The sequence below is a fragment of the Penicillium waksmanii genome (genome assembly GCF_028829765.1).
Source record: "Penicillium waksmanii strain IBT 27052 chromosome Unknown utg000001l:1.0-4852451.0:1.0-4856178.0, whole genome shotgun sequence".
NCBI classification, from domain to species: domain Eukaryota; kingdom Fungi; phylum Ascomycota; class Eurotiomycetes; order Eurotiales; family Aspergillaceae; genus Penicillium; species Penicillium waksmanii.
Genome location: NW_026643248.1, coordinates 4,706,321 through 4,731,908, shown reverse-complemented (window position 1 = coordinate 4,731,908; position 25,588 = coordinate 4,706,321). Strand labels below are relative to the sequence as shown.

Here is a 25,588-nt window from a genome sequence, read left to right as displayed (position 1 = left end):
GTGCGCCTCGCCACGTGCGTCTAAGCGCCCTCGAAGCAACTTTTTCCATTCCACATCCATGTCTGTAAATCCAAATGAGGCCGAAACATACTCATACCAAATAGGGAAGAAGGCAGCGTATTCCCAATCAAGTATACCGATAACTTTCCCGTCTCTGACCATGATATTTCCCAAATTGAGATCGCAATGAGTAATCACAGGGCTCGCACTTCGGTAGACGCTTTTTCAGATTCTCCAAAACTTGTTGTGGAAGATGGCAAAGATTCAGGGCCAGAGCATCCCACAGCTCTTGGTCTGAGTGAAACGGTCCACGGGGCTCAAGGTCGAAGAATAATAAGCCTGGGTAGCATGGGCTTTGATCGACACACTGAACAGAGGCCGACGTGACGGATCGAAGCTGTTTTCTCACTTTCTCAACTTTATCCGCGACATCTATTTTTTTTGGGTTTCTGACAGAGAAGTCCATGCCTCCTCGAGCGTCTTGCCACTGATGCGTTCGTTCAAAACGAAGTAGCGCCCATCTCGATCAACCCAGTCTCGTAAAACTTTCGGGATGGGAATATCGGTATTGCTCGCTAAATATGCCAATGTTTTTACTTCGATTTTTGCTTTGGGACCCTCGTCGGGTCGGTCTTTCAGTATTGCATCTGATCCGATAGACCATACACCCCGTGTAGATGCACCATAGAAGAGTTTGAGGTGGCTAGTATAATGGCATCGTCTTTCTTTGTCAAGTGTCCACCCACATGCGACACAACCATTCTCAAGCGATTCACCCATTATGTGCAGCTTGTAAAGAGGTCAATTTGTTGTAACAGATAAGTTTCGACTGGGGATTGAAAGCAAAAATTGAAACTTTTTTTTTCCAAGCGAAAAGCCCCTGCGCATATTTCAAGAGGCTGACCGCCATTGAGCGCAGTCAACCACACATCCACTCTCCTCTTGGAACTACAACATAGCTTTTTGACATTGCGAACAGTGGGTCACTGTCTATAGTCTACATAAGATTACCAATGAATTGCAGCTACGTTGACTACGGCCTTATTACGTCCGGCTAAGCGGAGGAGGATGCTAACGCCAATGCGAAGCTTAGCATCAGTATTGCCAGAAAGATGGGTGCGACCACTCGTCTTACTGGACTGGAGGGACTAGGGGCAGTGCTGGCGGTGAAAATGGCGGTGAAAATGGCGGTGAAAATTGCGGTGTGGTTGTTTAGGAATGTCTGTGTATAAAGGCGTCAGACTGCTCCATTTTCAAAGATTCGTAGTAAATTTCTTGGGACAAGATCATATCTGCCATCTATATCATAGATGGATGCCGGAAGTATCTGCTCAGCATGTAGCTGGTCACCAACTCGTCAAGAGGAGTGTCGCTATAATAGTCATGTGAAAATCTTTTACGGCGTCAGCAACCGAGGAGCGTGGTCTCTGGGTTCAAACCTCATCCTCAAAGAGCGGTCTATTGAGCCACCCAATTTCGAATCTGCCAACTTGCAATTTTTGACCGAAAAAAACTTCAATACCTATACCCAAGGCTGTTGAGGAGTGGAAAGAGGATGACGGGACATATTTCCTGCTAACCAAACGGATTCATGGTCAACCCTTGAATGAAGCTTGGCCAACGATGTGCGGGACAGACAAAGAACGCATTGCAAAACAGACCGCTGAATACGTCATTCAGCTTCGCAAACTTCATTCGAGCCGAATGGAAAGCTTAGACGGACAGCCACTGTATTCCGCTTTTCTATTCCCCAATGGTTATGGCATTGGACATGGGCCGTTTTCATCCGATGATGAGCTGTGGGCTGAGATGTCATTGGCATTGAGCAATGTACCAGAGAAAGTTCGCTTGGAATTACGACAGCGTATGCCAACTGCTGCCCCCTATACCTTTTCTCACTGCGACCTTACGAATGTCAATATCATCGTGGATAATGATAATTTGGCGGGTATTCTGGACTGGGAATCTTCGGGCTATTTTCCCGTTTGGTGGGAGTTCACTGCCGCAGGTATTGGTCTTGGTCAAGAGGACAAAGAATGGAAAGACCTTCTACGCAAGCACCTTCCGGATCATACTGAGGCTCGCAATTTCTGGCTGGATTTCTGGGCATTGCGCAAATATCCGAAATTGGACGAGAGAGGATTGAGGTTTTTGAACAGTTGTGGATTCAACTTGCCAAATCAGGTCTGAGAATAGAAATGAAGCTATTGTTCCAATGATCTTCCACAGTAAAAGCAACGAGTGACATTGTTTCCGATGACTTATGTCATTTGTCTATTCTTCCTCCATCGTAGTAGTGCTGATTTGCTTCTTGAAAAGCCGTCATCTTTAGTCGCCAATGTTGTTGGGATTAAACTTGAAACTGATTGAGACGTACCTTAATGAGGACATAAGGGCGGGACATGGATGCAGGGAGCTCAGCACGACAAAATTCACAATTTTCTCTCCCAGTCATGTTGTTTTTACCGCACTGAGGGCACTTCATTTTGAATGAGTTTCAGCTTGTGTCGGTTCCCAATGGAGTCGGGATGTTGTGAAAAAATTTCCGTAGAATTTTGTTGGATATAACACAGAATCAGGAGCCTCCAGTAAACTCCTGTAACCTTGTACCTTTATATGGTTTTCAAAGTACTCTTCCCTTCATCTAACTTCCCTCTGTTTCAGAGAATCTGCGCGAGTCCGTGTGGAGCGAGGTAAAAGAGAGCATTGGGGCGGTGATAAATACCCCTCTTGAGCTTCTGATAGCTCTCATTGATTCAATTTGTGCGGCTGAGAAAACGCCTTGACGCGTGACTGCGCTGCTGAGCCTCCCAGTCGCTCCAGGAATGGAAAAGGCTCCGGGGCATTGGAAGTGACCACCATGCATTAGCGCCCCAGCGGGGGACGGCCAATGCCTCCTTCGAGCCACCCCATGGAACAGGCATAATTATTGGTAAAGTCCAGGGCTGAGCAAAATCGCAGCTATTTACAGGTGACGAGGCGGTTCGCAGAAACCCCTTCCCCGGGAGGTGGAAAGGATTCATAGTTGTATTGGGAGACGCTCAAGAAACGGCGGGGCCCTTTGGTGGACCTCACGTAAAAATTCCATGAATAGCCACTATGTCACGCCCTCTGTTTCTCTTTTATTTGACTCAAACCATATTTTAAGCCCGAGAGCCTCTGAATTTGGATCCTGCTGACGTGGCTGCAGCACGCAGTAAAACTGCAATGACTATGCATGGGAGCACGAACTGGTTGGCGGAGAGGGGGCTGGCGGTTATGTACTGACTGCCATTGGCCATAGAAGAACGGATCAGCCAGCCACTCATGAATCTCTCAAGCCAATATTTTTCAGCAAACCTCAAAATAGTGTGCAGAACACCGGCATATCACATACGAAGCACGTTCATGAGTCTAGTCGAAGTGAACGGGCGACAACTTGCGCAGCTTCCCCACTAGAACATCCCCCACCTTTTCGATAACACTGATTGCATTGGCTGTACTTGAAACAACACTCGCCCACGGAAAAAAACCCCGCATTTTGATGGAGCTTCAAGCGCTTGCAAGCTAGCCGCAACACATTTTGTGATTTCAACTCGCATAATGGGCTGAAATGTGCATTTTTGATTGGCCCGAGATGAGGGGTAACTGCAGTAGCAATGCAACCCTTTGGTGAAGGATTGCGCATGTGAGTGATTTCTCTGTATTTCAACCCAAGAAATCCCATTTCTTATCATAATTTTCCATTTTCTCACGGTAGTATTATGTCATCAGCAGATGAGTTCTTCCGGTCACTATCCAAACAAAAAACTGCTTTGGACACTCCACGACCTTTGTTGGACGCAAGACAGCGCCGTGCATTCAAATCTTGCTATGCTCTTCTCCAGGGAAATGGTGGAAGTACGACATCACCGCAGACATCTAGCAGACGCGAGAACGCACGCCAGCACTTGAGAAATGCTTACTCCTTGGGAGCACGCGTGCTTCTTTTGTTTGCATTATCCGCATCAATTACACAGCTTGCCACTATAAAGCATTGTGACTTATTTCCCCGCTTCCAGACTTGGTTGAATGACCAAACCTTGTCCCAAGACGTTGAGGACGTAGCAATTGGGTTGGTTTCTGAGTTTGAAAACGAACCTCAGTACAAAAATCAAAATGGCAAAAGTAAATAGCCCTTTGATTTTGATACACGTTGACTCCATTGACATGCGAAATAGAGACGAAGAAATCCGGGAAAGATATGCATAGGAAAGCTAGCCGGCGACAGAAAAGACAGGAGACACCACAAACTTCAAGGCCGCAGTTACAGTTGCCTGGATCAACAGAGGACCAGTTGAATGAATTCCCAGAAAACACTGGTTTGTACATCATAGCCGACTTGTCAGAGAAAATTCTAACTTTATAAGGCTTGTCGGGACACAATTTGCCAACTCTGGTAGATCAAGAGACAATTTCGCTGCCTGCAACACAGTTCCTCGAATTTTTTCGCCAGTTTCAAGATAGCCATCCACATTTCCGAGCACTCTGCGAGTTTTTAAAAGCTCACAACTCCTCCGGCCTACAACTGACCTATTCGTGGCTGAACTTGTCCCCTCCTTGTATCCATACCAATCTCGACCTTCCACCAGGTATAAATGTCAAAGTAGAGCTGTCGTTGGAACTCAGTTATTCATTCGTGGAATTTCTATCGATGAGTGGGTTTTCAGTCCTCGCAAACGTGGAAACAGCGAACGGAGGGCTGTCCATAGAATAGGCAAGTCTGTGTTTCACCCAAAATGACAATTCTGAAACCGTTTCCTGCAGTCGGGCCTGTGGGAAGTATTTCGACTTTACTTGCTCCATTGCGGGTATGAACCACTCCGGCTGGGCCATTTTCGTGGATGAGGACTGCGCAGGCTGTTTTCGCATCGAGATATCGCTTAGACACGTCGAATCTTTCTTTATCTAGGGTGACTTCTTTTCCGCCCTAATGAATTAGCTGCGGCACGTAGGCACGACATCAAGCAAACTTACAAGCAAATCTTTTACTTCCTTCTCAAACCCCTCGTCATCGAGCGATGCCGCTTTCCGAAAAGGTGTTTGTTCGCTCGTGGCCATTCGTTCGCTTCAAGTTTGGAGCGTGTATCTGATAGGAGCAAGAGAAAAAAGCCAGTGATGACTACAGTCGAGCCTTCCGAGTCCTAGCGTCACAGTTATGCAAGGCCATAAGATCAGCGGTGACTTTTGCGAGAAAGTGCTTAGGATAAATGTCACGTTGGGCAGTTGGAGAGGGAGGGGCTTTGCGGCCTCATGACACAAGAGCTCATCACATGATGTAACCCCCCCCACTTCTGAAAAGCATCATTAGGTAATCGGCCAATTCTCAATTCTAGTTAGTTATCTCTCCTAATAACCATGTACTTTACACAATTATTTGACTTCCAATGATCTGCTGCATCCTGATAGTACTTTTTAGTCGGCTACATAGCCTAGAGAGGGAAGTACATAATCACAAACCAGTAGTACTTTTGTCCTAATATTTTCTCCTATTTTCTCCCATTTTCTCCCATTTCCCCCCAATTTATATTATGACTTTCTCCTTTGTCACCTAAATTGACCCACAACTAAGCACATCTTTTGCTTAGTTATTGCATCATTTCCTATTTCCTCCCATTTCCTCCCATTTTTTCCCATTTCCTTCTATTCACACTCATCGACGGTCATAAGCTCCTCATGTAAGAGGAAAGAGGCTAATAGCTCCCTATTGATGTGATACTTCGTCTTTCTCACATGAGGTCTGAATTATCGGCATAAAAGGCGCTTCTTCCCACAATGAAACATTTTTGTTTACTCTTCAAGTCCTTCCCGTCTTGAGCAATCTCATTAAGCTATTTTGCACCTCAAACGAGCTTCTCATACTGCATTAATATTTTTCAATCGTTTAGCTGCACAACATGGCACTCAAGGCTTCAAAGGCGTCTTCCTCTCCTTATTCCCAAGGGTTGACACCGCCTGATAGTCCAACGACAGGCTCGGCTACGCGTCAAGCACGCGTGGAGGATCTGAAGCATCTCTTCGGCATGTTTCTTGAAAAGGTGCTCGATTCTACCAACCAAGAACCCCCAAACACTCCCGTCTCCCAGGACCAATCCCTTCCAGGGCTCGACAAGGTTCGGCAGGCACTGGAATGTGTTTCAGCTGAGCTTTCACTGGCAAATAAGCCTGCTCAGTCTTCTGCAGGCGATGAACGAGCCAATGTTCCTGGGCCAGATCGGTTTGACGCCGAGCAGCCCATCTGTACAACACCTGAGGACTTCCAATCATTTGAGAAGTGGGCGTCTGCACCCCAATTTAAGACAGTCAAGGAAAGGTATGTGACTGACTAAGCTCTGTGACCCAGTCAACTCCCTTACTTCAGTCTCCTATCACTTCCAAAAAGTTTTCTGACGTGAAAATAGCTGGGACAAAGAAGCATGCAAATACAAGATCGCCGAACCGACCGAGAGCAGCGGCTGTCTGGATGACTATGCTGAATATGCATTCGTTGTCCGTGAGCGCGTTGGTATGTAGTGTCGTTACTAAATGATTGAATATATGCTAACGGTATTATCAGACCGAAATTCCGAGGAGGTGACGCCGTACATAGACATCAAATCGAAAGGCCTGCGTGACATCCTGCGTGTGGTCCTGCACGGCGTCAAGGCCATCAGCCTGGTGGAGGACAAGCCATCGGTAAGTGTGATAGACTTTTTTATCTAAGAAGGTCGCTGACATTAGTTTAGATCGAGCAAAAGTTCCTTTTCCATTTCCTACCGGAGTTAGACAAATATGCTGAAAATACGAACAACTCTGACTATGAATCTCCATGTCAGCACCTCCGCTTACTCATAGACCACCTCAAGCAAGCATATTCAGCCATCTCGCAGCGTCTCGAGTCAATGTTGCAGCACGGTCACATTACTTACGATCTTCTCTGGGCGCTTTTCAAACCGGGTTCCCATGTTTTTGCAACATGCTTTGGTACAAAAGAACCACGGTGTGTCATATTCGACGCCGGGGAAGAGATCACGAAGAACGATGAGACGTGGTTCAACCTTGAATGCCGTTTCATTGATAATGACGGAGTCAAATTCGGCGAGGCCGGTATCTTTCTACGCGTGGCAAAGTTCCGAGGGTCGAAGCCGATCGAGAGCCTTGAAGCCTTCCCTCTCCGCCACCATCCAAGTCACGAGCAAGTCCGGAAAGACCTAGTCGGAAGAGGCCAAAAGTTTCTGGAATTGGCCGGCTCGCACATTCGGCACTGTGAAGGCAATGCATTCTTTATGAACAAGGGAAGGGCTGTCAAAGTCAAGATCGACAGTCGAGTCGCAGTGGACGCCGCATTTTTCCATGAAATGCAGCCAAATTACTCCCGACCGTCACTCCGTGACCTAGGGGTGAAAGAAAAAGATGGCATTCAAGTCTTTGATATTGACGCAATGTTCACGGAAGACCGTGAGCGAGAGAAGGAGAGAATGCGAGGAGACGGCGTAGATGCACGAAATCTGAGCGAAGCCGATTTACTAGTCGCGTGCCCAACAGTTTGCTGTTTCAGTTTTAAGGAGAAAATGTTCTGTATGTGACAAAACTGAGAAGCCACTGTTTCGAGCTAATGCGATTCTAGTGGAGTGCGCAGTCAGTGCTCTTAGGGACATTGATTGGTCACCTGGATCATTCGATTGTCTTCAGATTCCATCGAATACCAAGACAATGCTCTTGTCGCTGGCGAAAACGCGTTTAGGTCTTATACCAACCGTACCTTTTGACGACGTGATCAATGGCAAAGGCCAAGGGCTCAACGTGCTGCTGAAGTATGTCGGCAAATCCCAGAAGCCCAGCAAAATCTTCAACTGACTTGTGTTAGTGGTCCGCCAGGCGTCGGGAAGACTTTTACTGTCGAGGCAACGTCGGAGTATTTCGAGCGCCCTCTCTACTCGGTACCAAAAACCCGTTCCGTGCAATGACTGACCTAGCTGACCTTCTCAGATATCTGCGGGTGAGCTTGTTGTCGACCATGGGGACTCTCACGCACTTGAATCACAACTTGAAATCATCTTCAAAATTGCAAAGCATTTCAATGCCATCCTTCTTCTGGACGAAGCGGATGCGTTCATGGCGAGTCGGACCGAGCTCCACGATAGTCACAATCGACTGGTCACTGTATTCCTCCGAAAGCTTGAGTATTATCAGGGAGTGCTTTTCTTGACCTCAAACCGGGGTATACACTTTGATGAAGCAATACTGAGCCGAACTCATCTGGTAATTGAGTATGAGGGTTTAACAAGAGGCTTCCGCAGGGATCTCTGGTTCACCTTCTTAGCCAAGGCCCGGACAATGCAAGGGCCCGCGGTGGTTGAAGAGGACGACATCCAGCATTTGGAGTCTTTGGCTCTCAATGGACGAGAGGTAAGTTTCAACTTTTTGCGCAGATATGTAAGTTGCTAACTGCTGGTCAATTAGATCAAAAATATCGCAGCAATTGCACATGCTCTCGCCGAGGCAGATACAGCGCAGGTCAGCTATAAGTATCTGGAGTTAGCAGCGGAATCAAACAAGAAGTTTGCCAAGGAATTTGGCAGGAAGGGTCCTGTTGACGGAATGTATGTCTAACGGCATAAACTGCAAACCTAGGCAAGCCATTCCGCTGTTCATCAGCGGCCTCGAACCTATATAGTGATAATTTCGGTTAGTAAACGATAGTTTTAGGTATTTGAATTGAATCACAGTCTACGAGACTCTGAGAATGATCTTAAAAAAGGTATACCATTCCGAAACTTCTCGAGTTCGAGAGTCCAGCTCGCATGATAACTCGGGTGGTGAAGAATATGAGTAAGGAGCGCAATTTGCCTTGGAATGTATAGGCGACAATGGAAATTTAGGTATCAAGAAAAAGATCGCTAATGTAACGGGTAGAAATAGATTTCCTTATCACGAAATCCTGAGACGTTTTGCATTTCCTGCGTCCACTGGACATAGTCGTCGTTTTACCCGTCCTAGTCGCTGCTTAGCCGGTCGGCATTTCAAAGGGTATGCTGCCCATTCTCTTCCAATTGCTTGTAGAGACCCTCGGTCTTTGTGACCCAGGCCTCAATATCGACACCTATTTGCAACAATTTGGTGTGTGTAACCCATTTATCACGTAGTTCGAAGGCAAATTGAGGGTCCTTTTTAGGCGAAAACCGGGATTGAAGCTTTTGTAGCATCTCACGATCCTTGACGTCGTTGACCAGATAGCGGTAGTACTTGGTCACGCTGGTCTCCATCAGCGTCGTTATAGCACCTAGTGCCTTACGTTGCTCGTTATACATCTTGTTTTTAGCTTCATAGCGGTGTTCCTTATCCTTCATGACGTTCCATATTTGACTAGGGGTCATTCCATCCCAAAGTCTCTTTTGCACGTCTGTGACCTCATTGTCTGCTAGCTTCATAGCAACAATATCCTCCCATTCGTAGTCCTTAGGAGGCTTTGGCTTGGTCAGGATGGAGGCTTCCGCTGTATCGTCATCGATTGCAGGGTCTAGGATATCCCAAACGTCCAGGGATATAGCTTTCTTTCTCACGGTGGCGTAGAAAGCTGACCATGCTGTCTTGTCCGTCAACATCAGGGAGTTGCTGCCCGAGACTATCGCATCCTTCTCCATAGTGAATGCGTGCAATTGCAATGCAATGGTCTTGTTGTGTCGTCAAACGGCGTTGTTAACACGTAGGGATGGGGGTGTAGTCCGATCTTGCTGAGATTCAGGGGTAACCGGGCCGCACCAAATAGAATTCGAATTCGCGTCGATGATAGCGAAGGGGTTATTACAAATAGCTAGAATAGCTTCGTTATTGCCTATTGTAGTAGGCGAACCGGGCTCATAACTTTCACGACCACGATAGGCCGCTAGTTGTCATTTCGTAATGGTATTGCAGCTTGCATGAAAGTCTGGTTTATTCAATAATAGGGGCCAATAGCTATTTAACAAGGTTACTGCTTTGGTAAGCAGGCTAGTTACTAATTGCCAAGTAATAGGCAATGTATCCGACTAGTACCAGTGACTTTGTCGCGACAGTAAGGGACATTGAGGGGCTATATCCCACCATATTACGATAGATATGAAGAATTCTCGCAATGAAGAAGATTTTTGTCGCTTTCTTGCACCGTTATTACTGATTGAGTGCTCCTCCAAAGATGTCAAGGGCCTGAGTACATCCAGGCTCCGAAACCGTCGACACTGACTAACTCCTTGTATATTAGGGCTGAATCCAGTTTCTGAGCGTCGAGATTTTTTTTCGGCCATACAAATCGTATGGTTAGTTTTCGGATGTCTATCATACTGCTCTGCGCTGAATCTGAAGCTTTTGTGAAAGTCGGATTGGGATACTACGAACTCACCAACGGTGGCCCGTAACAAATATGGGCGCAGATTTGTCGATGCGAAAGCTGTTGCGGCGAGAACGAATTGGGTCAGTCAAGTCAGATACACATCTGTAGTGGTTATTGTTGTAATATGATTGGCCTGCAACAACCTCAGTGGTATGCCTCCACCTTGCGAGCCACCCATACAGCGCTGTACAAATACGGTAAGATATCTGGCGTTGCGGTGAGGCCAAATATGAGCGAAGAATATATCAAGAAATCTGGATTCAATATAGGATATGCATTTCCACTGAGCCTTTGAAGATCCCGATGGAGTTTTGCTCGCCCACACGGAGCTCAATCAGTCTTGGCCGAACCTGATCAAGCAGTGACGCATAGACTTGAACAAAGACCTATTGTTGTTATTTGAGGCTGGTGCAGATCAGGAACCAAGCCACACCACCGGGATCAATTCCCGAAAGATCTATACGATGAAATCAACTTGATCTTCTCACTGTATTTCAAGCTTCATTTATTCCACAGAAATAAAACAACTTAATGCACCTCTGAACTTCAACATCTATCTCTTTGCTGGTATCTCTGGCCTTGGATTCAAGTAAAAGGAAGGCCTTGATTGGTTGAGTTGAAGCTTTCCCTGCTTGAAGGGTCAAGTAGAGTGAAACCTTCCATTTTCGTCCAGGTTCTGGGCGTTTTCCAGGCACGCATCACTTTTACTCATAAACTAATCACTCATCAATAAGATGCAATTAAGGGCGACAAGAGCTTAAGCTTTTCATGTCTGTTGCGTTCTTTGCGTTCATAGTGCTTCGAACTCAAGCTTCTCGTATATCAAACTCGAGAAGTACCACCTTCCGCTATTGCTCAATTTTGAAGAATTTGGCAATGGCATTGCCGTGGCTTCAAGACAAAAATAATAGTGGGATATTGAACTTTCGGTTCGCGATGACTTCAGAATCGAACTTTTTCGACCTCAGAGGTAGGAAAATATCGTCAATGAGGTAGACCATGGTGCTGGTGAGCACCTTGTACAGGATATGATGATTATCCAATAGGACAGCATTGGTAGAAGAGGTTTGAGTATCAACCAACTCATGACGATACTGCTCATGGATATTCTCACGAATTGCATTGATAATCATCTGTCCAGCCTCATTATCAGATAGCTGATGAAGCAGAATGTCTCCCTTCACTCTTGGATCAAGAATCAATGCAGTGTAATAAGCATCAGTATTATCCATAAAGGTATAATACTTCTGATATTTGATAAGACCATGATGAATTGCATCCACAATATCATTGTCCAGATCTGCAAAGACACCTTTTTTCTGAGCTTCTTGATTAAGCAGATCATGAAGCTCATAGTAAATAGGTATCGCCATACTGATTTGAGGTCTTTTTTCAGATACAAGACCTGTCAATTTATGGAATAGAGCAAGAACTTGATGTAACTGTGAGAGACGACGCCAATCATCTCCAGTAAACTGAGGAAGATCAGACTATGTATAAATATATTGATTGATCTGTGTCTTTGCCTTCAATGCCATATCAAGCATGAGATACGTTGAATTCCAGCGTATATCGATATCTTGTGGTATAAGTCGAGCAGGAAGCTTCATAAAATCACACATATTTCTCTATGCCTGCTGTCGTTGACCACTTCAACTAATCCATATTGCAAGGACCCAAAGACGTGATAGAGGGGTCTCAGTCTGTGCTAGGAGATCTTTATTCTAGTTCTTCATATGATCACAGATTTTTGAAGCTTCTTGCGCAGTACCAGAGTCTAATACATGAAGGATATCCTTAACAATTAGATTCAGGATATGAGCAAGACAGCGAATATAACTACCAAGGCCATGAAACTGGGAGCCTGGAGGTAGTAGATCATAAAGGAGTGAAACCATAGCTTCGTTATTACTAGCATTATCACCAGTGATTGTAAGAAGCTTTGTCTGAAGATCAAGCTCTAACAGCATATTAAATACTGCATGGGCAAGGTTTTCACCACTATGAGCTCCGTCTAGCTCTGCAAATTCAAGGGCCTTATACATATATATATTCTGGTAAGCCTAGTCCACAATGACCCTGAGAATAGAGAGACTAACCTTTTGCTTATAGGTAAACTCTGGTGTAAGCCAATGGCCGATAATAGCGATGATAGAGATATTGTTCTTGCTCGTCCAGACATCTAATGATAGAGCAATAGACCTGCATGTCAAGGCTAGCTCTGTCTTCAATTGTAGACGCTGGCGTTGAAATTCAGCCTCAATTCTTCGTTTCAGTGTATGTCGTGAAAATAGTGCTGCATCATGCCCAAGATCGGTGAATATTTGGCGGAATGAAGGTGATTCAATAGTTGTAAATGCTACTTTATCCTTGATAAACCACCGTAAAAGGTTCTCCTGAAGCTGAGCTATTATTGATAGTTTAGGCTTCTTGCTTAATGATTCAATAATAGAAAGCTGGGTAGAACTAGAAGTCTCGGAAGGCGGTGCTGTTGTAATGGTTACTAAGTTGTCAGGCTAGAGACCTGTGACTAGGCAAGGATATCGGACAGTAGAGATCAGATTGGATCGTTGATACACAGACTGATTCTTGAAGAACAAGAATCATGGCCATCATCGTGCGTTCTTATATTGCTAGGGCTAGGGCAGACCTGCATATGCAAGCGACTATGCAGATGACTTAGGGGCTTCAGATAAGAGTCCGGGGTATACTCCAAATCCCGTGACAGCTGTAATATCATGTCTTTTCTTAAGATGATACTCCATATTGCCAGTTGATCCTGATCGGACTGAATCATAGGTTTCCCAATTGCATTGCTTGCATTGAATAAGACAATCCTGCTGTACTTTCTTCTTGGCACGAGTTATCCAGGGTTGATCAATTGTAGTGGTTGTGAAGTAGGTCCATAGCCATTGGGTTGCTGTTATAGTTTTGCGAGGTCGTTTCGACGGTTGGGGGACTATACTCAGTGGTGATATAGTATTAGGAGCAATACTCTGAGAAGCTGATTCAGATGGTAGGATTGAATCGGGTGTCTGAATAGTATTATCGTAAATATCAGAAAAAGACGTCTCAGTTGGAGCAAAATCGGTATATCGATCTTCATCTGGGATATTGTCTTCAAATCCAAGGTTCATCGTCACGTAGTCGCGCTGCGTATTTGCACGCTGAGGTCGTGAACTTGAAGCCATAGTCGTATTTGTACGCCAAGGTCACGAACTTGAGGTAATAGCTGTTGATCAAGACGATGGTTGTGGAAGATGAAAAACTAGGGTGAAAATGTATCTCGCCTAGGATGTGGGGTTATTTGTAGGCGAAGATGTGGGTATAGAGGTTGTCTGAGCTAGTCCTAAATAGGAAACAGAGGCTGCTTTATATTTTATTGTATTTTGAGCGATTTAGCGATGAATAGGCGTCGTGGTGGCCGTCGTTGTGGCCACGATCATAGCCGACCTGCAACCGCTACCGCGGCCAATATGCGGAGTATTGCTCACCTAGTTAGGCTTAGTACGTCAATTTTTAGAATATTTTCATGAATAGCTTCAGCTACTACTAAATCGGGCAATTTTATTGTATTCAATTACCACGAATTCGATAAAATCTGTCGAATTGCAGGTTGTAGGAGATCAGCGAGTCCATATATGCTCTTTAGGGTTTACGTTCCCCCATTTACCATACAAATTTATATGGTACGCAGTAGAAAGTTATACTACAAAGACTCAGTGGCACTCAACACTGGCAAGCACCACCAGATATATATATTGAACATGGAGATGGGTAGTGCTACAAATAGTGATCTCTTATTGGCCAGCACTGGCACGTGACAATTATCGTCGATATCGTTATCGTATCGCATTATCGTTTTATCGTGAACACCCCTACCATAAACACCCGCAAGTCGGGTAATAGAGTAAATTACTAGCTGAATCAACACCTAAAAATACCTGTCGAGTATCATAAGTAATGGATATGGCAGTTTTATGTAAATTACATTATTCAGGGTTTCATAATCGTACTCAAATCACAGATGCCGCTTATCGCCAAAATAAGTCCCACTTGATACAATTCTGTGCCATGAAGAGGCTCTATGTTCACTGGTATATATTTTGTTTCGTCTATCCCTTACTCGATATATACATACATACATGCCAACGCGCCGATCCCTCCTCCATCCTATCTAGATCGACTAAATCTGGAAACTCAACATATTCGCCGCTTGTAAGCCCACTGTACATAATTGTACATAATTCACGGAATGGGTGACTAGCTGACCGTTTTCTGATACGAACTTCAAACTAGAGCAGAAAATTTGACAAATCATGATGAGTCTTTGCGAGTCTCCAGTAACGCAAAACGAAGTTCGATTCGAAAGGACGGACATTGCCGATAATATAGCATAATTATTCTAAAATCGAAAAGATTTTTGGCTTTGCTGTTTTACTCCCCAACCGCGGAGAAAAAAAAATGAAAACCCTCATTCTCACATTCCTCGAAAGGCAGGAATCAAGGGCTCAGCTACACCCTACAATGATGTATCTATGCAAAATTTAACTAGAATTACTTGATTGTATAACCATACTAGGAAGCGGATTGCAGATACAATATTACACCGAAGAGTAGTTGGCCGCCAGCACAGTGGCAGTAGCATAAGCCCCATCATGACTGATTGATAGTTGCGCGGCTTGTCTTCTCAGCAGCTGTCGACCTCCGTCCTCATGATTGGTAGTATCTGTATATGCAGGCGGCGGGGCATGTAAAACCATCACTGGCTTTTTTCTCCCCGGGATCATCAACACCTCAGCTTGATGCCAACTAAGGCGGCAGGGATACAATGCCTTCATGGCGGCCTCTTTGGCTGCAAACCTAGTGGTCTTCAGCTTGCTTCCTTCAACCTTGGAACCATGTAGCGTTCTAGGTCCATTTGTTGAGATGGGGCAGCGCCTTACCGTCCAGCAACCCAATTTGATAACTTCGAAAGCTCTCGCCCGTATTTGGAATACTGTACATCACTGTCGACACCGAAACCATAATCGCTATTTTCTTCGTCGGATGTCCGTGTTGAGTTGATCTGTCTCAGTTGCAACAATTTGTCATACTGCACTTGAAAAGCAGGCAGCTCTGCCGGACTGAAAATTCGTCGACTGAATTTGTCGGCGTGCTTCGGATGTTCGCTGGTCAGAATTCGCCGGATTCTGGGAATGTGGCAGATGTCGGTGCCGATACTGAGTGGACATGGGAATGGAAGAATATCTTCTGACGCCATCTAAGCTTCTGGTAGGCAGCGTGGCACCGTAGGATAAGACTCTATTTATATACCCTACCACCCGCCGTAGAGCTTACTTTGTACCTTTCCTGGGTAGGCCCGCTTGGCAATCCATTTTTTTAACCCTCCATTTTCCATACATCCCTGCCCCACTTCTCTCCTTGGATTAAAGAATAATGTTCATACAGGAATTCGTGAGACAAATCTATTTTTATTTAAAAAATAAAAATAAATACTCGGCAAGCCAAGACCGGAATACTAAGCTTGACTACTGTTGACTACCGTTGATAAAGTCAATAGCAGACTGGACTGTATATGGTTAGCCGAACTCACTTCCCTCAAAGAAATCAGATTGTTACCAGTGGTAATTTTCTCAGCTTCTTCATCCGGGATTTCTGTATCAAACTCCTATAATTTTTATCAGCATAGTAAAACCGATACTAAATAGAGCTCATACCTCCTCGAGAGCCATGATTATCTCCACCATATCAAGCGAATCGGCTCCAAGATCGTCCACGAAACTGGCAGAATTTACCACCTAGAGACGGTAAGTAAAATGCCAAAGCAGAGAGTTGCTTTTATATCGAAGCTTGTGAAAAATATACCTCCTCTGGCTTCACTCCCAGTTGCTCCACAACTATGTTTTTGACTCTGGACTCTATGGTTGGCATTTTGCAGGCTGTATGACAGATCTCAAGGAAGTGAAAAGAGGGTTGAAATTGGAATTAAAGTCAAACCTCGGACATGGCTACGATACATAAAATAGTTTTGTTCTTCAAGTGTTACCATTCTAGCTTACCTAACGCAGGGGCTATCTGTATTAAACCTAGATCCCTGATTGGAAACAAACTTTCCAATAGTTGCTTGCAAGGTTGCATGCGATCGACGGTTCACTTTGAGCAGTGATCTTCGCAAGGGGTGGCCAGAATTCCTCGCAAGATCCACCCTACTATTGGGTGTTACATAATGCACAGTGACGTCAGGCAAGCAGTTCCACTGATCCAGGGGTCCACACTGTACAGATCTCAATTCGCACCAGAAGCCAAATAAGATTAAATACCCACCGCTACTGGCTTTAAAAGGGGGGGGTTGGGATGGTAGGATCTATATTAAACCTAGATCCCTGATTGGAAACAAACTTTCCAATAGTTGCTTGCAAGGTTGCATGCGATCGACGGTTCACTTTGAGCAGTGATCTTCGCAAGGGGGTGGCTAGAATTCCTCGCAAGATTCACCCTACTATTGGGTGCTACATAATGCACAGTGACGTCAGGCAAGCAGTTCCACTGATCCAGGGGTCCACACTGTACAGATCTCAATTCGCACCAGAAGCCAAATAAGATTAAATACCCACCGCTACTGGTTTTGCTTCAAAAGGGGGGGGACTGGGATGGTCGGGCTGTAAATGTCGGGTTTGGCGCTAAGCCACATCATCGGGCAAAGTTGAATTCGTTCAGCGATCAGATCGTTTGAGATTCGTCTCATATTGCATGAAATGATCTCGTCGGCTCATCTCCCAGTGTCTGGTGTATTCCACTCTTTCCTGGACTATGTTCACACCACTCTAAACTTGGATCCTCTTGTCTTTGTGAATTTTGGGCTCATTGTGATCGGTCTCATAGCCTCGCTCCGCTCCGCCGGAGCTATAATATATAGCTACGCCGAGAAGACATGCTTATCGACGGTACATGTAGAGGAAGATGATCCTCTCTACGATGATATCATTCGCTGGATGAACGATCATGAATTTCGGCATCGCAACTTCCTCTCCGTCCTGGCACAAACCCTTAACAATTCCGACAGCGACAATGCGCTAATACAATCATCGCCATCAAAACTAGATTTTGATAGACTAGTCAGCTACCGAGAGGTAGACGACAAATCGTTTGTTGAGCTCAAACCTTTCCACGGGTCCCGTCTCTTTCGCTTCAAGCGAACATGGATACTTTTCGACCATGCAACGAAAAGTCCTGAAGTCACCGGTCGCATTCCATCAGTGGAAGGCAAGTCTAAGTTGAAGTTGCAGTGTCTCAGCCTTTCCCTCTCTCCGATCAAGAAGTTCCTCGACGAAGTCCGCGCGTACGGTTGTAAAGTCTCCGTATCTAGCACCACAGTCTATCGCACCAGGCATAACTCTCGCGACGTCGTCCGGTGGAGCTCAGTCACTTCGCGACCGTCTCGGGACATATCTACCATCATCCTTGACAAGCACAAAAAGCAAACTATCCTGCGGGATATCAACGAGTACCTTCATCCGCATACAAGACAGTGGTATGCCAACCATGGCATTCCGTATAGACGTGGTTATTTGTTTTCTGGGCCTCCGGGCACTGGCAAGACGAGCCTTGCATCCGCGATTGCCGGTGTCTTCGGCTTGGATATATATGTGTTGAGTCTGCTAGACCCGACTATGACAGAACCACAGTTTATCCGGCTGTTCTCTGAGGTACCCACGCGGTGCGTAGTGCTGTTGGAGGATGTCGATGCCGCAGGGCTCAGCAGATGTGACCTGGTACCTAGTCAAGATGGTACTCAGCCCAGGTCAGACGCGCAATTTACCATGGGAGCCGGGAGGGCAACGCCGGCAGGTACATCGGCAATCTCTCTATCTGGATTATTGAACGCAATCGACGGCGTCTCATCCCACGAAGGCCGCATCTTGATCATGACAACCAATGTGCCGCAGCGTTTGGACCGCGCACTTATTCGACCGGGTCGTGTGGACATACATACTCGATTTGGGCTTCCGTCTCAAGAGGAGCTGCGAAACCTCTTCTTGAGCATATATAGCGACGTGTTTCAGAACACAGCAGCCCCTACAGGACAGGAAAACGGGCAAACCGAGAAGCTGAATGAGCTTGCAGGGCACTTTGCGGGACGCCTGTCTGAGGGGCGGTTCAGCCTTGCAGAAGTACAAGGTTTTCTTTTGCGGTATAAACGGCAGCCGGACGAAGCGTGTGACAATATTAGTAGCTGGGTTAAGGAAATGGAATATAATTAACTGGGTTGATGAACAGCGTCTGTATGTAATTATATCATGCCAAAAGGAACGTAGACTAAGCCGGGCAAAGCCTCAGTCTCCAGTTCCTCCCTTGTGGTAAGATCTTCGTACTTGCTTGCAGCAATCGTGTGGCGAGATGCATCAAGGGCCATCAACATTCATCAACATTCATCTGGCTCTACGCAGCAACCGCCTACATCGTCGGCACTGTCTGCAGGAGCGAGCGAGGGGTCGAATTGCCCGACTAGTCGGCTTCGCCTTCAACGCGGTAGGAAGATTGTTGGTTTGTATCCAATTCGGTCTTGGGAGCTTTTGGAAGATGCGGCTCGCTTTGTGGGTGTTAATGACACGGCTGTGAATTGGGATACTTCGATGCGCGACGCGTCAGGGTCTAAACCCGCTCTATTTATCGGAATTACCACCAACTCTTCCCCCCCACACCCCCCCCAATCTCTTTCCCACCTCACCCTCACACTCTTGCATTTACTCCCTTCCTATAGCGAGCATTCTCATCATGACCCACCTTAGCCTAGGCACTTGCATTGCCGTTTGGGGATCTTCGTTCATGTCAATTGCGTCGCAAGGGGTTGGTATCTGTCGTTTGTCATGCACGCATTGACCGCGCATTCGTTTTAGTCTTTTCGTATATATATTCATCTTTTTATATCCCAGCGTTGATGGAACTGGGTTCAATTTGTTATAGGCCCTGGCTGTTCTTGTTTGGGTGTTTTTCATCATAGCATACACTCACCTTTTTATATTCAATTACAATTCGCATAGAGGCTTTGTGGTCCAAGATGTTCTCCGACCTCCGTAAATTGAAGCATTGGGACCAAGACGAAGCCCGATGAGATCCAAAGTGTCATAACGAGCAGCAACTGAGAGCACTCTAGAAGCCCGACAGCTAGCAGCATACAAAAGAGCAAGGAATTAAACGTTTATTGCACTCATGAAACATAATCTAGCATAAATCAGTCCTTTCCACTCCAGTCCGACACTGACCACATAAATCAAAAAGAACAGGATGCTGGAATACGTCGCGGATGGAGAAGGAAACGTCCCCATATCGCGCCAAGGCTACAAGCCGCATCGCCCCAATAGAGTCACCACCCCATTGGAAGAAGTTATCATCAGCAGTTATCGGTTTCGGTCGATCTGGAAGCCCTTTGCGCATAGACCTTGCATCAGTATTTCAGTTTCTGATTCTGGCATGCGCATTCTGGTGGCTTTCCCAGAGAGTCTGCAAACATTAGAGATGCTGAATGAGGTTCCAATCTGCTGGAGTTGACGTCGGACAATTTTGCCAGTAGTAGAGATTGGCATCTTTTGAATGGGTATATACGCAGACGGCAGCATATAAATAGGGAGCTTTCCTGCAAGCTGCTCTGTAGTCTGGGCGGCTATGCGCTGAACGGTACTGTTGAAATCATCGGAAGACAACATCGATGAATCTCTCTCCAGAATGACGAATGCAACAAGCGACTTATCCAATGACCCATCCAAATGAAGGTATTCCACTGCCACTTGCATGTTGGCTGCATGTTCATCACTCATAATCCCAATGGCTCGACGGACATGACTTTCGATGTCTCCCAGCTCTACCCGCTGGCCTCTGATCTTGATTTGGGAGTCCCGGCGCCCAAGAAAGACCAGGGAACCATCGCCATTGTATCCAAATAGATCACCTGATGTCCAGCGAAATCGGCGGGGTCTGTTCCCAGCGTTGTTGGGTTGACAATACTATCTTCCACGAGCCTTGGCCACGATGATCACATGATCACTTGAATCAGAGGTAGCCTGTGTGTTTCCAATCCATCAATGTGATATTGAATTTGAACGGTACATACATTGCTATCGCTAATACGCCCCTTCTATGTCATATATAGCCCAGGCGCCATTGCCAGTCCTTTGGGTTCCTGTTTTTTAGTGACATCACCGCATCAGAACAGTACTCCTGCTCCTCTTTCTCGACATCTGGTGTTTCAAGGCAATTTCACGCCCCGTACGTCACAAAGCAAGCCGTCACTCCCGTGTTGAACAGCGTCGATAGCATATCAAATCACAAGCCGCCGTCTGTCTCGGGCTATGTCTACCTGGAAGAGACGTTGTGACATGTAAGAAATTATTCTTTATTACAATGATGCTGAGATATGTTACCAATCAGATTTTTTGACCACCCAAGCATGCTCAGTTCTTGATCTGACTACCCCGCCCACTTTGGTCAATCTCAGAGTATTCTCACGTTAATGCTCACCCTTGGAGTAGCTCGATGTCTGAGAAACGTCATGATCATCGACCATTTCTACGTCGTGTGCACCAAATCGGTGTTCGTGAAGACTTCAAGAACCCAATTGTGGAAACATGTGAGCCATCTAAGATTGACAGCCACAAGAAATTAAATGTAGCATGTGAGACTTTTTGTCAGCGCATCGAGTGGTATTTTACCACTAGCAAGCGATTGATTACCCAGGAACCCACATTTCTTTGTGTTTTGTATGGTAAATTGGTTCAACTAGCAACCTCGGTGTAATAACCACCGAGTATACGGACATACGGGGGGTATTTCAACCTGCCCTCGATCGCACGCTTATTTCGATTCAATCATTCATTCCTTTTATCCTGAATTGGTTCCGCTTGATATCATTCGTCCTGAATGCATACTAGTCCATACACCTTTAGCAAGTGCTGATATCTGTTTTGTGACAGGAAAATACGTCTTACAAGCATATATCCAACTACTCCAACCAACGATCCAATGCCGGCACCACCGACGAGCCTACGCCAACCCCCCCATAGCTACCCCCGAAGGCCTCCGTAAAACCACTGTAAGCACCCCTAGAGCTGCTGCCGGCTCACTCCAGTTGTCAATGGCCAACTGGTCTGAGTTGTACCGTAACCGCCAACTGCGACCACGTCCCTTTCCCTCCGGTACGAACTGCTCTTGGACCATCGCGTACGTGATCAAGCTAACGCCTGCTGCCTCGTCTCTCGTTGTCTATGCTCAATACCAAAATACGCTGATGGCAGGTATGTGCAGTCCTCGGTAACTGGAAATAATATTGAGGTGGAAATGGATGCATTGGATTTCAGCCTGTTGTGGCTGTCTGCATGAGCGAGATCCGTTGTTCTGACGAAAGTTCAATTGAATGTACCCTGCCGGAATCGAACCCGAACCGTCGTTAGAAAGTAAATGAGGCAAGTTCCACTAGACCAAATAAGGGACACGTGCTGGCGGAACAAACTTTGCTCAACTATAAGCACCATTTTCCCAGAATATCATACCAACCGTTATTCCGAGCAAGTACCCAGCCAGATCGGCGGTTTGAGCTCCAGAAGTGTCTTTCATTTGATCATGCCAATATAAAATGATACTTGAGAGAATATTGAAAGAATTAACTTGTTACTGTTGATATTCTGATGATTCGTTTCCTATTTTACCGCCAATAATGTATGTAGCAGCATGCGTCTGGAATCACATATATGTGTTGTGATATGAGGCTGGTGCAGATCAGGAACCAAGCCGAACCATCGGAATTAATCCCGAGATATCTATACGAAGAACCAAGTTGATTTCCAATCAACTTGTTCTTCTCGTTGTATATATATAGCCTAATATTTCCCTCCGAATAACCACACAATTCATACCTCTGAACTACTACAATTACCAACAGACACATATCGTCCACAGCACTCGCCTCTGATCTCCGTTCCGGGCGCTACCGTGAGTCTACTGTGCACAATCAAAATACCCCTACTAAGTCTGAATACCTTCCCTTGAGAATCCAAGAGGGCACTAGGGAAGAGCACGTTTCTATCATTTATTTTGCCAAATCAAGGAGCAGGTATCGCTGCTTGAACACGATCGGCGCAATCTTACTTCTGAACTCGAAACTCTGCGCAATTATTCATGGACCTTGTACAATGTGTACAATAAGGTGACGGGGGAACTGGATCAGGCCAAAAAGCAGCAGTGGTCTGGACGCTGATGGTGAAGGAACGATTCTTTGCGCAGTAAATAAAACTCCATTTTATGGCCATGAGGCACTGTCAGCAGAAACGCCAGATATTATCTCATATTAAAACTTCCTCCGTAATTGATACAGTACAACTTTTTGACCACGAGTTCTGGCAGGGGCCTCGTAAGAGACCCTGTCCGTTTTCGTACTCTGATTGATTCCTCCATGAATAGTACGGTAGAGTTTTATCTGGTCTACTCAAAATGTTTATAGTTCAAACATATCCGCAAAGGCTACACCTGAATCTCAGAGGTCAGCTTGTAATGTTGTTTCTATCTCGGGCTCATAAGAATGGAGACATGGGTACTGTATGGACATCATTGTATCAGCGCTATCCAATGATGGCGGGTAGAATGGTAGCCTCAGGCTCCTAGGAGCTCATAGCCAAATTTGGACCAATCATTTCTACTGAGGCTATGTGGCGTAATTATATGGGTTGTCCACGGTATCGATTAGCTCATTATTCCTCGGTAGATATCATTGTATTCATAGTATCTAGTGATAGCATTAATATTGACGACCCACAAGCTCCTGGGAGTCATGGCCAGCTATTAACCAATCATTTCACTGAATATTTGTGCGTATGTGGGCCACTCAAGGCACTGATTGTCTCATATTTGGTAGTAGTACGCACCTTCCCGTGTCCACTTAGTTCCCAGGGGATTAATATGGGTATTGCCATGCGCAAAGTCGAGGCCGATGACAGAGACAATTGTTCTACGGAAACATGATCGATCTAGTAGCTCACTCACTATTCAAGGAACTATTTGGTGAGAGGTGGGCTGTGCGAATCAGTCCAAAGCTTCACCGTAGCTTGTATCTGCTTGAACATAGAACATTATGCGTTTGGGCTAGTAGGTAGCCAGGAGTGAAGCATCGCTTGACGGTTGTTTGTTATTGATGGGGCAATCTTCGAGTAAAATAATGCGCTCATCATCAGTTAGTGAAGGTTGCCGCCCCACCCATCGCAATAACGTACGGACACATGGTGGTGAATGTTGATACGCGTCATCGGGGCGTCTCTGCGGCATTTTCGCGACTGTTTAAACAATCGCGACTGTTTAAACAAGACTAACAATGAGAAAAGCAATTCATATGCTGGATCATCAGGAAAAGATACAAAGCCTTCGAGTGCTGCATTAAATCAATGATGAAATGTTGAACTAGCTGCAATTTGAGAGTCATCTGTGTTTGTGCCCTCAAAATTCACGCTATTCATTGCATCGACGCAAGCAGAATCACTGGCTACAATGCTATAAAAATCCTATCTCTCGCCAGCAGAGCAGTTGTTCTCAAGCATTCCTTTGCCACTCTGAGTCAAAGAAGATGGAACGCTTTTCGTCTCTGCCGGCTACTCTTTGGTATGAACTCACCCCGAATTGCCATGCAATTGTGTTTAAACTGACCTGTTGTATAACCCCCAGCTTATCCACGCTCGATAGGGAAGTCTGTGAGCAGTAGATGAGTGCAGCTATCCAGTCATTCGGCGTTACAGTGGAATTCGAAAACAGATTCCCCTCGAAGACACATACGCTTTCTTTCCCAACGCCCCACTTTAAGCTTAATTTGGCCTGAAAGCCCCTTGTTAGGAACTTTAGTAGCTGTGATTGGCTGTTAGAGCGACATGAAACAGGGCGATCCGGGGTTGACACTCTAGTGGGTCGCTGGGAAAGAAAACGAGTGTGTCTTCGGGGGGAATCTGTTTTCGAATTCCACTGTATAGAAGAACGACCGGCGTATGTACTATCATATCGAATCCAGTAGGTAGAAATCATCGTTTCGCACTGTATATCAACTTTTGCATTCGTGAGGAACAAAGATCCCCACTATAACGGGAACGGGGGTTACCGTTGGCCGCCACTTCACCGCCCGGGAGTCACCTGCACTGCACATCAACAGAGGGACCCACTGGTCCGGCCCCGTTATCACCAGCTCTCACTCAACCCTCACTCAACCTTGGCCCTCACCATCAACCCACAATCCATCACCGTCAATCACCGTCAATCACCGCCCCCGAATCCTCCCCCCTCACCATTCGTACCCTCAACACGCACCATCCTCGATGTCCACAATACTTGCGCCTCCCTACATCCGGGCAATCCCGCTGCGACTGCTAGCCAGCAGAGACAAGCATTCATACCAATGAACTACTGTCGATTTCAATCGATACCCAGAATGGCCACCATGCTATCATACACCGCGATTCCAACCGGTCCGTGACTGAATGCTCTACTCCTTGCTCCGTGGAAGCAGATGCCTATCCTCGAACATCAGAGCGAGATCGAAGGCTACAAAGCACACTGCGCTAATCGTGGCTACGCATGATGGAGTCTACAGTACATTAAATCTTGAAGTGCGCATACACAAAGCCCCTTTAGAGGATTCTTGAGTCTTTTGATTCTTTGGAGCAGGTCTTGGCTTCTTCGAGGACTCCCCCGAATACTAGTCTCTGACACCACGAAGAGGTGCCTGCAAACGCCAGAGGATTAGGACGAGCACCGCGGCGCCACGGGTCGCCTAACGAGCGCAAATTTGATAACGCAGGGCTCAAGGCTGCATGGAAGCTCAATATTATACAATCACAGGGCTCAGGGCTGTGAGGGAGAACTTGGTGTCGCAGCGGTCTCCTGCGGAGGTTCTTGGTAACGCAGGCGTCCCTGCGGAGCCCATGTTTACAACGCAGGGCTCATTGCTGCGAGGGAGCACGTTTTTACAATCACAGGGCTCATGGGCTGTGAGGGAGCGCGTTTTTACAGTCACAGGGCTCATGGGCTGTGAGGGAGAACTTGTTGACGCAGCACTCTCCTGCGGAGAACTTGGTGACGCAGCGGTCTCCTGCGGAGAACTTGGTATCGCAGCGGTCTCCTGCGGGTCTCCCTTGGTTTCGCAGCGTCCCCCTGCGGAGGCTCTTGATGTCGCGGAGGTCCCCGCGGAGCACATTT

General features: G+C 46.1%; 11 protein-coding genes across 11 annotated transcripts; 3 read left to right on the top strand and 8 right to left on the bottom strand.

Moving 5' to 3' along the window:
• Positions 1-432: 432 nt before the first annotated feature.
• Positions 433-780, bottom strand: N7481_001615 (uncharacterized protein; the record flags this gene model as incomplete). The annotated part of the gene is made up of 1 exon (XM_057260834.1): positions 433-780. One exon carries the CDS (start codon positions 778-780, stop codon positions 433-435), a length of 348 nt encoding a protein of 115 aa, XP_057128666.1.
• Positions 781-1,623: 843 nt separating this feature from the next.
• On the top strand, positions 1,624-2,190 carry N7481_001614 (uncharacterized protein; the record flags this gene model as incomplete). The annotated part of the gene is made up of 1 exon (XM_057260833.1): positions 1,624-2,190. One exon carries the CDS (start codon positions 1,624-1,626, stop codon positions 2,188-2,190), a length of 567 nt encoding a protein of 188 aa, XP_057128665.1.
• A 2,494-nt stretch (positions 2,191-4,684) lies between these two features.
• Positions 4,685-5,079, bottom strand: N7481_001613 (uncharacterized protein; the record flags this gene model as incomplete). Its single annotated transcript, XM_057260832.1, has 2 exons — positions 4,685-4,948; positions 4,996-5,079. The coding sequence occupies 2 exons, from the start codon at positions 5,077-5,079 to the stop codon at positions 4,685-4,687; spliced, it is 348 nt and encodes a 115-aa protein (XP_057128664.1).
• An 836-nt stretch (positions 5,080-5,915) lies between these two features.
• N7481_001612 (uncharacterized protein) lies at positions 5,916-8,610 on the top strand (the record flags this gene model as incomplete). Its single annotated transcript, XM_057260831.1, has 8 exons — positions 5,916-6,331; positions 6,420-6,523; positions 6,575-6,693; positions 6,744-7,575; positions 7,625-7,811; positions 7,865-7,937; positions 7,987-8,406; positions 8,461-8,610. The coding sequence occupies 8 exons, from the start codon at positions 5,916-5,918 to the stop codon at positions 8,608-8,610; spliced, it is 2,301 nt and encodes a 766-aa protein (XP_057128663.1).
• Positions 8,611-9,020: 410 nt separating this feature from the next.
• N7481_001611 (uncharacterized protein) lies at positions 9,021-9,641 on the bottom strand (the record flags this gene model as incomplete). Its single annotated transcript, XM_057260830.1, has 1 exon — positions 9,021-9,641. The coding sequence occupies one exon, from the start codon at positions 9,639-9,641 to the stop codon at positions 9,021-9,023; it is 621 nt and encodes a 206-aa protein (XP_057128662.1).
• Positions 9,642-11,259: 1,618 nt separating this feature from the next.
• N7481_001610 (uncharacterized protein) lies at positions 11,260-11,739 on the bottom strand (the record flags this gene model as incomplete). Its single annotated transcript, XM_057260829.1, has 1 exon — positions 11,260-11,739. The coding sequence occupies one exon, from the start codon at positions 11,737-11,739 to the stop codon at positions 11,260-11,262; it is 480 nt and encodes a 159-aa protein (XP_057128661.1).
• A 351-nt stretch (positions 11,740-12,090) lies between these two features.
• On the bottom strand, positions 12,091-12,982 carry N7481_001609 (uncharacterized protein; the record flags this gene model as incomplete). The annotated part of the gene is made up of 3 exons (XM_057260828.1): positions 12,091-12,402; positions 12,466-12,854; positions 12,916-12,982. 3 exons carry the CDS (start codon positions 12,980-12,982, stop codon positions 12,091-12,093), a joined length of 768 nt encoding a protein of 255 aa, XP_057128660.1.
• Positions 12,983-14,970: 1,988 nt separating this feature from the next.
• Positions 14,971-15,629, bottom strand: N7481_001608 (holo-ACP synthase; the record flags this gene model as incomplete). The annotated part of the gene is made up of 2 exons (XM_057260827.1): positions 14,971-15,277; positions 15,313-15,629. 2 exons carry the CDS (start codon positions 15,627-15,629, stop codon positions 14,971-14,973), a joined length of 624 nt encoding a protein of 207 aa, XP_057128659.1.
• A 268-nt stretch (positions 15,630-15,897) lies between these two features.
• Positions 15,898-16,300, bottom strand: N7481_001607 (acyl carrier protein; the record flags this gene model as incomplete). Its single annotated transcript, XM_057260826.1, has 4 exons — positions 15,898-15,938; positions 15,989-16,037; positions 16,087-16,167; positions 16,235-16,300. 4 exons carry the CDS (start codon positions 16,298-16,300, stop codon positions 15,898-15,900), a joined length of 237 nt encoding a protein of 78 aa, XP_057128658.1.
• An 824-nt stretch (positions 16,301-17,124) lies between these two features.
• N7481_001606 (BCS1 and AAA domain-containing protein) lies at positions 17,125-18,630 on the top strand (the record flags this gene model as incomplete). The annotated part of the gene is made up of 1 exon (XM_057260825.1): positions 17,125-18,630. One exon carries the CDS (start codon positions 17,125-17,127, stop codon positions 18,628-18,630), a length of 1,506 nt encoding a protein of 501 aa, XP_057128657.1.
• A 1,137-nt stretch (positions 18,631-19,767) lies between these two features.
• N7481_001605 (non-ribosomal peptide synthetase) lies at positions 19,768-20,160 on the bottom strand (the record flags this gene model as incomplete). Its single annotated transcript, XM_057260824.1, has 1 exon — positions 19,768-20,160. One exon carries the CDS (start codon positions 20,158-20,160, stop codon positions 19,768-19,770), a length of 393 nt encoding a protein of 130 aa, XP_057128656.1.
• Between the last annotated feature and the right edge of the window lie 5,428 nt (positions 20,161-25,588).